Source organism: Suricata suricatta, chromosome 15 (assembly GCF_006229205.1).
Source record: "Suricata suricatta isolate VVHF042 chromosome 15, meerkat_22Aug2017_6uvM2_HiC, whole genome shotgun sequence".
In the NCBI taxonomy this organism is placed as follows: Eukaryota; Metazoa; Chordata; class Mammalia; order Carnivora; family Herpestidae; genus Suricata; species Suricata suricatta.
Window position 1 is genome coordinate 77,128,048 of NC_043714.1, and position 11,978 is coordinate 77,140,025.

The 11,978-nt window shown below is 64.0% G+C and overlaps 1 protein-coding gene across 1 annotated transcript; it reads right to left on the reverse strand.

Moving 5' to 3' along the window:
* Positions 1–286: 286 nt before the first annotated feature.
* LY6D (lymphocyte antigen 6 family member D) lies at positions 287–1,868 on the reverse strand. Its single transcript, XM_029923825.1, has 3 exons — positions 1,803–1,868; positions 1,064–1,162; positions 287–848 (listed from the first exon to the last, which is right to left on the reverse strand). The coding sequence occupies exons 1-3, from the start codon at positions 1,852–1,854 to the stop codon at positions 613–615; spliced, it is 387 nt and encodes a 128-aa protein (XP_029779685.1). The 5' UTR covers positions 1,855–1,868; the 3' UTR covers positions 287–612.
* Between the last annotated feature and the right edge of the window lie 10,110 nt (positions 1,869–11,978).

An 11,978-nucleotide genomic window follows, 5' to 3' on the forward strand; every position in this document is an offset into this window, starting at 1 on the left:
CTGCCAACCTCCCCAGGGCGGAGGCGGTCTGTGTGTGTGTGTGTCCTGACCATCTGGGTCACAGGCCCTCTGCCTTGTGCTCCCACTCAGGCCTCCCCCAGGAGCGTCCTCTTCCGGTTCTGCGGAGAGGTGTCCGGTGAGGGTGGTGTCTCCTCCGGTAGGAGTGACAGCATTCCAGGCATCCTGCATGAGGCCAAGACTGGCCCCGGGTGACAGGCTCCAGGACCTCTGAGGCCAGATGGCACCCCCCACCCCCTGCACTCCTGAGATGAGAAGACACAACCACCAGTTTTCAATCATTTATTCCTGTGCAGAGGTCCAAGTAGAAAAATAAATGGAAACCCAACAGAATAACTGTAAAATCGAAAGGGATCAGAACACCTTCCGGCTCCTGCCTTCCTGCTGCTCGGAGAGGTGCATCCTCTTGTCTGAGGGGCGGGCGCTCCAGGCCATCAGCCTGCGGGGCAGGATGTGGCCCAGACCTCCGGAGGTGACCCCCAGCCCAGGGCACCAGAACCTCCCCATCCTGGCAAGGGAGGGGCTGCGGAGGTCCCCAGGCGGGAAGAGGAAGGAACGGGGGCCTGGAAGTCCCCGGGGGAGGGGGCAGGGGCGTCACAGACCGGGGGCCGAGAGGAGGGCCAGGAGGCCCAGGGCCAGCGCCAGGCCGAGGCCGGGACCGGCGAGCCGGCCGCGGGTGCGTGCGCTGCTCTGCAGACTCCTGTTGCACAGGTCCTCCCTGCAGCACTGAACGGCCATGGCGCCGCTGCTGACCTGGCCCTGCAGGTGGTTGGTGGGCGTGCACTGCTCCACACAGTCCTTCTCCACCAGGTTCCCCCGCAGGGGCTCCACTGCAGACAGAGGGGCACAGTCGGGCTGGGTGGCTGCCTCTGACCCCCACCCCCCATGCAGCTGGCCTCCATGGCACCCCAAGTCCCAGCTCCTGGCCCCTGTCGCCCCCGCGACCGACTGTCACTGACATCCTCCCACCAATCTCCCAGTGATGCCCCCTCAGTCCCTGGGGCACCCGAACAGAGCCCTGGCTCCGGGCTCCCGGGTCACTCACCCCTGGTCATGGTCTTGCAGTAGTTGGCGCTGGCCTCACAGTTCTGAGGTTTCTCACAGTTGGTGGAGCTGGAGCACACATGACAGCGGAGAGCAAGGGCTGGGGGAAGGGACACAGGGGTCACTGTGTGCACAGAGCCCTCTGCTGTCCTCCTATGCCCCCAGGCCCTGCCAGGGACCCTGTCCTGCACGCAGCCTCTGGAGTCAGGAGACAACAGTCCTTGGCTGCCTGGACCCCGGGACCCCTCGTGCCTGGTAAGCTAGAGGGCCGGAGGTATGGGGTACCCTGGGGACGCTTCCCCGGGGACATCGCAGAGCTCTGAGACTTGCTAAGAGCAGCTCACAGGGCACGACTGCTGGCCCCTCCAGAGGCCGCCCGCAACGGGCAGCAATGGCTGTGAGGACCCGAGTCAAGGCCCCGGGGCCTCAGCCGGACCACTGAGCGGGGGGGGGGGGGGAGGAGCGGCCCCTGGGGACCGGGGCTGGATGACCCGGGCAGGCATCTCAAGACCGCTCCCAGCCTCTCCCGCTGCGTGTCTGACCCCATGGGCTGATTCGGAGATTCTGTGATATTTGAAGCCTGATGCCACTAAGTTAAGATGTGGGTTCGTTTTGTTTGAAATCCTGAGTCTAGCATCCCGTCAGTCTAGGATTCTCTGAGCCCAGAGGCGGTAACCCCGGGCTTCCAGTAGGTGTCCCGCAGACCCAAGCTGCCCCCCCTTCACCAGCCCCTCACCCACCTGGCCCAGCGGCTACAGCCAGTGCGACGAGGAGCAGCAGGACCCTCTTCATCTTGGGGTGTCTCTGGGAGCAGTGGGGGCCCCTCCTCTCCGGAGGCCTTATAGCCGGGGCAGGCCCTAGTGGGAGGGATCAAGATGGGCAGACGGCCAGGCAGTGGCGTTCCGCCTGCCCCGCCCTGGCTGGCCCACACCCTCCAGCCCAGCGAGGGCCTGCCCCTGCCACCTGGCGGGACCTCTGCCCCTGGCAGCCCACCCTCCGGGGCAGGGGGCTTCGTGCCCCGCCCCCCTGGCCCCCCCCCAGGCTAGAGACGGAGGCCTCAGCTGGCTTTGCAACTCACCGCCTCATCTTCCTTCCTCTCTGTCTGTCCCTCGACACCTTGTCTCAGAGCGCCCACCTCCTCCTTGCATCCCCCACCCTCAGATGAGGTCACAAGCCTATGCGGGTGCCCTGTGGGTGCCCAGGGCTGTGCCCCCGGCCCTGGCCCTGTCTTCCTGGGCTCGAGGCTCGGGATCGCCACGTCCACCGATGGAGCCCTGGGGAAAGGACCCCCAGAAGCTGAGATGTCAGGACCTCGGGGTAGCGAGGGGAGGAAGAGGCCATCCCCGAGCGGAGTGGGCAGCAGGCTAAGCGTGCGGATGCTGTGGACACTGGATGTGCCTGCAGAGAGGTGAGCCCTGGACCAGGGGCAGAGCCCGGAGCGGTAGGGCAGGGCTGTTGGGGGAGGGGACGGTGCGGAGGCAGAGATTTAACTGGTTGGGAGAAACTGAGGGCCCCTCAAGTCTCCGCCAGCCCTTCCTCCCACCCTCCCATCAGGGACTCGCTCCACCTCGCCCTGGGCCCCGCCCTCCTGGAGGAGCCGACCCCCACCATCCTGCTCTGGGACCCAGGCTCTCCGTCTCCTGCTCTGGTCCCCGAAGGAGGCAGCTCTTCCAGGCCAGGGGCCGTGGGTGCCTGGCAGACCCCCCCAACCTCACCTCACAGTGCTCGTGGGGATGGGGGCCGTGGGCTAAGCACAAGGACCGCCCTCCCCTGCCCGCTGCCCGCTGCCCGCTGACTCAGGCCCCGCTGCCGCTCTGCTCTGTGAGCCCACCCTGCTGGGCTGTGCGCGGGGCCCTCCCGAGGCCTCACCCTGGCCCTGCCCTGGCAGGCTGTGCGGACCGTGAGGTGCGCGGGGCCGAGCACAGCCGAATATGGGCCCGCCCCCTGCCGCAGCCTCACCCCTGCAAGCATTGGAGGGCCTGCTGCAGGGAGAGTGGCCGGGGACACGAGGGAGGGCAGGGGTCAGGGCCAGCCTACAGCTCCGCAGGCTCAGGCTGGGGAGGTCTGGGACCCCTTGGCCCTTCTTCCCAGCATGGCCGTGGGCCTCCCCTCTCCTCTGCCACATGGGGTAGAGTCGGGGCTCCATCTGGGTGCCAGAGGTCCAAGGAGGTGCTGTGCCCCCTAAAGACGTCACCGGGCCTGGTGGGAACGGCCACGGGTGGGGGCTGGTGTGGCCTTCCTTCCATGACCCTGGGGAGGCAGGGAGGATGTGAGCAGGGGCCCCTGGGGCAGCCTCACATCAGCATCCTGAGTCCGTCCCACAGGCTGGGCCTTGTTTATCCCAGCTGGGGTCTCTCTTGACAAGGCAGGGGATGTGGGGGGCTCTGTGCCCACATCCAGAGAGAGAAAGTCACCCCAAGCTCTGAGGCCTCCCGAACTCAGTCCACAGCCATTGGTGGGCAGGTGGATGCTCTCAGGGGAGGTGTCCCCAAAGCCTTGGGAAGCAGGACATAGGGCTCAGTGATAAGGTGGTGACTGGCAAGGGGTGGGGAGCATGGCAGGTGGGGAGGGGTGACTCACTGGGGCCAGGGGCATGGAAGCTACTGGAAAAACAAGTTTGGGGGATTGAATTTCCCACAGGGCCCGGTAGAGCTATTCAGTGCAGGGCTGTTGGGCAGATCAGGAGCGGAAGTTTGGATGTGAGGTCCCCGGGCCGCAGGGTCCCCTCCCTTGGGGCTGGATGGACCCCAGCACACCTGGTCAGTCCTCACAGGCCACCTCAGGCTTCACTGTGGCCGTGTGCCCTGGAGGCAGGGACAGACACCTACAGAAGCAGACGTGGCCGCTGGGTCCTGGTTCTGCGGGCAAAGTGGGCCATCCCCACGGCAGCGCTCTCCGAGACCCGGGAGCCTTCGGAAGTGCAGTGGGGGGGGGCATCCTGCAGGGGGGACCTGATTGCCCTGATCTTGGAGGCAGATTTCAGGGGACAGAGGGGCCATCATGGCCCCTTAAGTTTGCCCCCTTCCAGCATCCTTCTTACTGGTGAGGAACTGGGGTCCCGAGAGGGCCCCGCGGGCTCCAGCCAGGTCACCCCAACAGTGGCATGACACTTGACACTTCTGTGTCTGGGGCCCCTCCTCCTGTCCTCCCTCGTCCTCTGGGGAAAACTGCCACTTTCCAGAACCCAGGCCCTCTCACCCAGGCCCTGGAGCTGGCGGGTGTCTGGGCCTGGACGTGCCAGCAGAAACAATGCTAGAAGAGGTCACGGAGGGGCCCAGGCCGAGGGGGCTGCCACCCCCCACCCTCAGCCCTGCCTGCTTCCTGAGCTCGGCGGGCCAGGAGGCCAGGTGCCAGGACAAGCCCAGACCTCCCCCTGCGGTGTGCCTTTCCTGCTCACACCCCCGGCCCCCACCCTGCCTTCCACTGCTCCCTGTGTCTCAGCCTTGGAGGAGGAGGGACAGGAATCAAGGCCTAGACCGCCAGGTCTGGGGCCACAAAAAGGGGGTGACTGGCCCAGAAAAGGAAACGCCTGGCTCAGCATGGCGCAGGGGCCGCTCCAGGCCTTCTGAGAACGCAGCCAGAGGAGGCTCTCAGGCCCTGCTTTGGGCCGAAGGTGAGCATCAGTGTGTTCCCCTCTGGGTGCACCCCCGAGCCTGGGGCCTGGGGAAGAGGCTCCTTCAGTTTCAGGTGCATTACAGGGATGCAGGCGGCCATACACAGGGGGACACAGAACCTACCCGCTCGCTTCCCCTGTCGGCAGCGCCCACCGCATACCCCACACTCCGGGCACGACGGGGGTGGACGAGAGAGACAGGGCCAGCTCTTGGGACCCCTGGATGAGCTGGAAAGATGGAGCACAGACAAGTGTACCCCGTGTGAGTGGGCAATCAAGGGGGCCAAGGGATGGGGCTCCTGAGGATAGAGCAAGGGGTCAGGGCCTGGATTGGGGCCCCGGTGGCCTCCAGCGTGCCACAGCCCTTTCCTGTCTCTGTCCCTTCCTCCCCGGTAGGGCTGAGGTGACTGTCCTTGAGTCAGGCTGCGGAGGGAGACAGTTACCCCCTTCACACACACACAGGGCCTCCCTCCGGTGACACAGCGAGGGCCGTGCCCAGGATCACCCAGCCGGTGAGTGGGAGCGGGGCCGGGCCTGCCATCCGCTCTGCCCCTGCTGGCCTGGGGCTCCGACCCCCCCGCCCAGGCCTCCCGGCTCCTCCCTCGTGTGCAGGAGACTCACCTTTACACACAGGGCCACAGGCCTAGACATGGGTCCCTCTCACCTGCTTCCCAGGGCCTGGCGTGGCCCTGCCTGCCCTAACCTTCCCCTGGGACCAAGGCCACCAGTGCGGGGCCTCCCTTTCCTGCTCTGCCAGAGCGCAAATCCAGGGAGCAGTCACACGGGCAGCCCTTCCCTGCCTTGGGGTGCAGCTTGTTCCCCAGGAATGGCTGGACTGGAGCCCTGGGCTCCTGAAGGCCAGTAGAGACATGCCAGTTCTCAGCCCTGGCTGGCTGCGCCCCTGCAAGAGGCCCCACACCAGCTCCCAGGACCAGCCCTGGGCCCTCCAGCAGAGGCCCTGCCTATCAGCATCTCCGCCGTGTCCGTGAGGCACTGGGATTCAGGAGACTGGGTGATGGGAGGACGCTCTCAGAGGGGAGCGAGGACTGTGCCCTTCCGTGAGGTAGAGGAAGAGGGCTCTGCAGGCACCACGCCGCGGAGCCACAGCAAACTGGGGGCCTCGGAGCTCCATGACCGCAGGCTCTCTGCGGTGTGGGCTTCGCAGAACAAGGAGGCCAGGATTGCAGAGCCCGAAGCACCTGAGACCCAAGTGCCCTTGAGGGGGTCCATTCCCTCCGTGTTAGCATAAGCTCCTTCTAGGGTTTGAGAAAAGGACAGAATGTTCTCATGTTCTACCCCTCGGACCTCCCTTCTGCTGTGCCGCTGCTCACTGCTCCTCCTGCTGTAGCCCGAGCTTGTGGCTCTAAACCCTCGGGCTCCATGACAGCATGGGGTGTAAGTTCCAGGGCAGTGAGCACCTACACCTACATAATCCGACCATCTGTTACTTATCCATCCACTAATCCATCCACCATCCAACCAGTCAGCTCTGCATCCATTCATCCCTCTCCCATCCATCCATCTGTCCATCCATTTATCATCCATCCATCTACCCATCATCCATCATCCATCCATCCATCCATCCATCCATTCATCTTCCATACATCCATCCATCCATCCATTATCCATCCGTTTATCTATCCATCTACCCACCATCTACTCATCATCCATCCATCCACCATCTACCCATCAGCCATTTATCCATCCATCTATCATCTATCTACCCTCATCCATCCATCCATCCTTCATACAACCATCATCCATCCATCTGCCACCCACTCATAATCCATCCATCCATCCATCCATCCATCCATCCATCCATCCAATATCCATCTTCCACCCATCCAACCATCCCTGCATCTATCCATTGCTGCATCCATCCATCCATCCACCATCTACCCTCATCCACCCATCATCCATCTTCCGTCTATTCATCCAGCCATCATCCACCATCCATCTTCCATCGATTCATTAATTATCCATTCATTTATCCATCCATCCACCCATCCATCCATCCATCCACTAATCCACTCATACAACTTATGTGTCCTGTAGGAGATAGTTACAGTGATGTCTCTTTCTCCTGTCCCCTCTTCCCTTTCTCATTCACACAAACACCTGCCCCTGACAAGAGAAAACAGTGATTCTCAGAGACCCAGTTGGGCTTCTGAGAGCCCTAGGTCTGCAAGTGGTTGGCAGGGAGCTCTGGGATTGTCGACCCCCAACGTGCAGACACACATTTTTTACTTAAGATTATATAATGATTTGGGGGTGGCTTTGAGAGGACCTCATTGACCCCAACACCTAAGAGATCTCTTGCATGTACACGTGCCCTGTTGTCTGTCTGTGTGTTTGGCACTGGTACCTCTTACACAGAGTAAATTCCTTTCCTTAACAGTCCCCGCCCCTCTCATCTGTCCCTCGTCCCCTGGGAACGGGAAACGGACCCTTGTTGGATCCTGCTGCCCTTTAAGCCCCACTAAAACCCTGCCAGGACAGCCCGATTTAAAAAAGGATTTGTGGGGAGGGGGCACCTGGGTGGCTAAGTTGGTTGAGTGTCCAATTCTTGATTTTTGTTCAGGTCATGATCTCACAGTTCAAGAGACCTGGCCCCACATCAGGTTCTGTGCTGGGCGTGGAGACTGCTTGGGATTAGCTCTCTCCCTCTCTCCTCTCTTCCCCTCCCCCATGCTCTCTCGCTCTCTCTCTCAAAATAAAGAAACATTATACATTTTTTCTGTTTTTTATTTAATTTTGAGAGACAGAGAGAGACAGCATGAACAGGGGAGGGTCAGGGAGAGAGGGAGACACAGAATCCGAAGCAGGCTCCAGGCTCTGAGCTGTCAGCACAGAACCCGACACGGGGCTCGAACCCATAAACCGTGAGATCGTGACCTGAGCCGAAGTCGGACGCTCAACCGACTGAGCCACCCAGGCGCCCCTAAAGAAACATTTAAAAAACAGACTTTTGGCGGCGGTGATGAGGTTCTGGGATGGGGACTGGTGTCATCCCCGGTTTGTGTCGGGGAGGCTCCATCTTCCGGTGAGACCCAGGCTTCAGAGGCGGACCACCTCTTTCCAACTCTGCACTTTATAGATGAGGTCCCGGACGCTCATCAGGGTGCAAGATCATGGAGCTGGCAGCATCTGCATCAGCAGGGGGCCTGGGACCGGGTGGTGCGCTGTCCTCACCCGACCTAGACGCCGAGGACACCCAGTCCCTGCGCCGCTGCGCCTCAGGCAGCTGCTGAGCCCGGAATCTGGAGCAGCCCCACTCAGCCCCTCCCCGCTTAGCCTGGTGGCCTCAGGGGCTCAGCCCTGGTGCCCGGCCCGGTCCAGGGGGGTGCGTGCTGTTGCAACCTGCTCTGGGTGTGGGGCCAGGCTCCCCAGGGCAGGGAGTGGGTCCTGAGCTGGGCCTGGAAGGGAGCTCAGTTCTCTGCCTACACCAGCTCAGGGGATGAGAGAGGCTCGTCATCTCCACCTGAGAGGGTTGCGTAAGGACGGACAAGGGCGGCTCTCTGGGAGGGAGGGAACCAACATGACACAGGGAGACCCAGGAACAGCCCAGGGCCGAGCGCAGGGCAGAGGCCCAGCTCCCGCCTGTGCCACCGGAACACGCAGAGCCAGGAGAAAGGCCGCTAGACCGGCCACAGCTGGGCGCCACTCCGCTTGTCGGCGGAGCTCTCTGAGCTCCCGCTGCCTCCCGGCCTTCCTGCAGGGGGAGCGGGTCAAAGCCTGCGGCCCCGGCCGGCCGAGGCCCCACGCCCACACGGCCCCAAAGCACTCCTCGCTGAGGATCGAGCTTCCCAGAAACCCTGTCAGTGGACCCACCTGCCGCCCACCTTCAGGGTTGCCACCGCTGGGCTCCATGCAGCCCCTCCGGCCCTTTCTTCCTTCTGGGCCTTTGTCCCTGTCGTCCTCACTGCCTTCCCAGGGCCAGGATCGCGGCTGCCACCTCCCCCTCTGAGAGTCTGGTGACCCCTCCAGCACCCCACAGCTCTTGCCAGGAGCTGTGGGCCCATGTCCATTCGGCTCCGCGCCTGTGCTGGGCGCTCTCTGAGGGTCCACTGACTTAATGACTGTGGGGAAGCCTCGGGGGGTGGGAGGAGGCAGAGAGAACTCAGGCTTTGGGGCAGCCCGGAATTCAATCCGGAAAGCAGTTCGTGCCTCAGTGTCCCCCTCTGGGAAATTGATGTCCTCCTGTGGAAGCATCTTGTGGCCGCCCCCTTGACTTCTGAGATGGAGGTCTTGGAGGAGACCACGGGTGTTCCCGTGGCCCCCAGTGTGGTTTCCGTTGGGACTTGTACATGCCCTAGCTGGGGGGGGGGGGGCTGGTTGGATAGGAGTTGAGAAAGGGAATTTCCACTCTACTTGAGAAAGAAACCCCAAACTTCCAAGGCTGGGGGGCCAACCCTGAGCCCGTTTTGTTCCTGAGACAGCCACTTCACATGGACCTCACGCCAACCTCCCCTGGGCCCCCGGAGCCCCGCAGGCCTGGCCGTGAAGGGACGTACTGGCGGCTCAGAGGGGTCCCAAGGGACTCACTCGTGACATCCGTGTTTCAAGGCCAGGCCCCCTCAGTCCACCTCGTCCTCCAGGGTGTGGGCGGAGCCTCGGAAAGCCTGCAGGAGGGCAGGGTCCCTGCCCCGGCCTGCTTCCCCGCACACACAGGGCTCTGTGCCCCCTGACAGAGTGGCCGGCACAGTGCGTTACAGGGGGGACAGACAGCAGGCTGGGCTTGCGGGGACTGGGTGGGGGTGTGGTGGCCCTGTGACGCCAGAGAGGCGGCTGCTGGGAACAGGAGGTCCTTTGTTCCTTTTGGGCGCTCTGGGAACCTCCGGGACTTCAGTGTCTGGCTGGGGTGCCAGAGGTGGAGGCCAAGAGGAAGGGAGTGGGGAGGCCGGGCGCCCTGGCTGCACATCTGCCCCTTGGTTCCCAGAGCTGAGGCCCAGGCCCAAGCCGGGAAGCTCCCAGCCATCACAGTGCCTGTGGCCCGGGGACTTGAGCTGTGGGAGCTGAGCTCTGCTGCAGGGGTGGGCAGGTGGTTAGGGGGGCAGGACTTTGTCTCTGGGGCCCAGAGGGATGTGAGGGGCAGCCACGTGGGAGGAGGGAAAGGACTTGGGGCCCGCGAGGGGAGGAGGCAGGTGGGCCAGGGCAGGGCCCCAGGCTAGGAGCAAGGAGGCCCCAAGAAAGCTCTGGGCTTGGGAACCTGTGTTCCATCAGGAGAGAGGCCCTGGGCAGGGGTGAGGGAGGAGAGCTGGGACCTCTGGCCTTACCATGCAAGAAGAGCCCTGGGTGCCCAGCAGGGCCCTGACTGGGGGTGCAGGACGGTGGGAGTAGTGGGGCACACCGCGGGGCTGACCCCAGATGCCAGGGAACCCACGGGAGCCCCTAGGTGGAAATGCAGGATGGATGCTGGCTTTTGGGGTGCTAAGGAGAGTGCTTCCTGCTCTCTGACTTCATGCTTGGAAATGCTACCACCCGCCTGCCTGACCCTGAGGTACGGGGGACCCCCCAAACATTCAACACATCAGAGAATGGGGGCAGGGTGCACAGCTTTATTGCCGGCCACGAGCCCCTGGGAGGAGGCCTGGCCTTGGGGGCCTCCGGGAAGGGGCAGCCTCCCCCCCCCCCGCCCGCGCCCAGTGGGAACACAGGCGCCCACAGTGCCAGCCAGGGGACCGTGAACAGGCCCGCCGTCACTGGCGGGGACTGGGGTGGGGGGCCTTCTGGAAGCCCTGAGCCGTGTCCTGACTTGGGCTGGCCCTGCGGGGTCTCACGGGGTGCCCGGCTCCCAGGCCCCCTGGGGGCTTGTGAGGAGTGAATTCACCCCGGAAGTGTGAGTGAGCAGTGGAAGGAGTGGCGGGTCGGGGCACGTGGGAGCACCGGAGTGGCTGGTGCAGGGGGCACCCAGACCTCCCACCCGCCTGCCCGCCCGGTGCGAGGCAGCTCCCAGGACTGGAGGCCGGAGTGGGAGGAGCCCACAAGGTGGGAGGAGCCTGCGTGGTGGGAGGAGCCCGGTGGGGGGAGGAGCCCCTGGTGGAAGGCCCCGTAATGGAGTGGAGGGTGCCAGGGAGGACCGGGTGGCTAGGACCCCAGGAGAGGGCTGAGGGTCCCTCAGAAGTGGGTTCCCTGAGGCGAGGCAGGGGCTTCCCTCCCTGGGGTGGGAGCCCGAGTAGGGGGCTGGGGTGGCCCCTGGCGGGGAGGGGGGAAGCAGGGAGGAGCGACAGAGGGACAAGGGCCCTTCCCGCCAGCCAGCGTGGCCATGAGTGCGAGCGGGGCAAGCTGGAGACGGTGTGACGGGCGCCGGGTGAGACCGGGGCGGCCCGTGAAGGGGCGCTCAGCGGGCCGCCTGGAGCAGTGCCCACAGCAGGCTGGCGGACGTGCTGAGCCACAGGGCGCCGGGGCTGCCCGCCAGGCCTACGGCCGCACTGCGGTTGCACTGGTTGCCTTGGCAGCAGGAGACAGACAGGGTGCGGCCGTCCGAGAACATTGTGCTGTTGGGGCACACCGGGGAGCAGGACTTCATGACCAGGATGCCACCAGGGTTTGCTGTGGAGAGAGGCGCACTCTGTGTGTCCCTCAGCCAGCCGGCCGCAGGCACAGCCCACTTTCGGGGCTCCTGGGGGCTCCTTCAGCAGTACCCAGGGGCTGGGGAGTCCCGTGTCCCCTCTAGCCAGGCTTCTCTGTGACACCGTCTGCAGGAATGACCCAGTGACCCCCTGCCTGCACGCCTTCCCTCCGGCAGAGCACCCCTGTGCTTTAAGTTACAGTGTCCAGGGGAGGTGCTGGGTCCTGCCCGCACGCCTCTGCCCTCCCTGGGACTTGGGGGGTGCTTTGGCGATGGTGGGCGAAGACTGCCAGCTGCTGGGCAGCCTGCACCGATGTTTTCGGATCTTCAGGTCAAACAGAAAGGGGCTGAAGGGGTGGGGCTACCTCGGCATGACCCCTCCTGCACTCCCTGGCCCGCCTTGGGTGCCTGTGCCTTGGGGACCGCTGACGAGGGCCGCCCAAGCCAGCGGTGCTCAGTCCCCGGGAGCCTCCTCCCCCAGCCTGTAGGATTCAGTGTGTGCTGGACACTGTGGCCCTGCCGGAGGGGACCGTTGCTTGAGCCTGGCCTGGACACCCAGCAGTGGGGCCCCGGCTCTCTGGGCCTCAGTCTCCATGTCCGGAAGATGCGGAGAACAAGAGAACTGGCCTCTGAGATTGTTTGGGGATCAAGCGGGTTAATCCGTGCCCAGCATTCAAACCGTGTTGTATAAGCGCTAGTGTTAGTGGGAGGTAGGTAGAGAGGGGTGCGGGG

Coding starts and splice junctions, on each gene's coding strand:
- LY6D (XM_029923825.1), bottom strand. CDS start 1,854: ATGAAGAGGGTCCTGCTGCTCCTCGTCGCACTGGCTGTAGCCGCTGGG. Junction 1,163..1,802: donor GGCTGTAGCCGCTGGGCCAG/GTGGGTGAGGGG, acceptor CCCTTCCCCCAG/CCCTTGCTCTCCGCTGTCAT. Junction 849..1,063: donor CTGCAAGACCATGACCAGGG/GTGAGTGACCCG, acceptor CTCTGTCTGCAG/TGGAGCCCCTGCGGGGGAAC.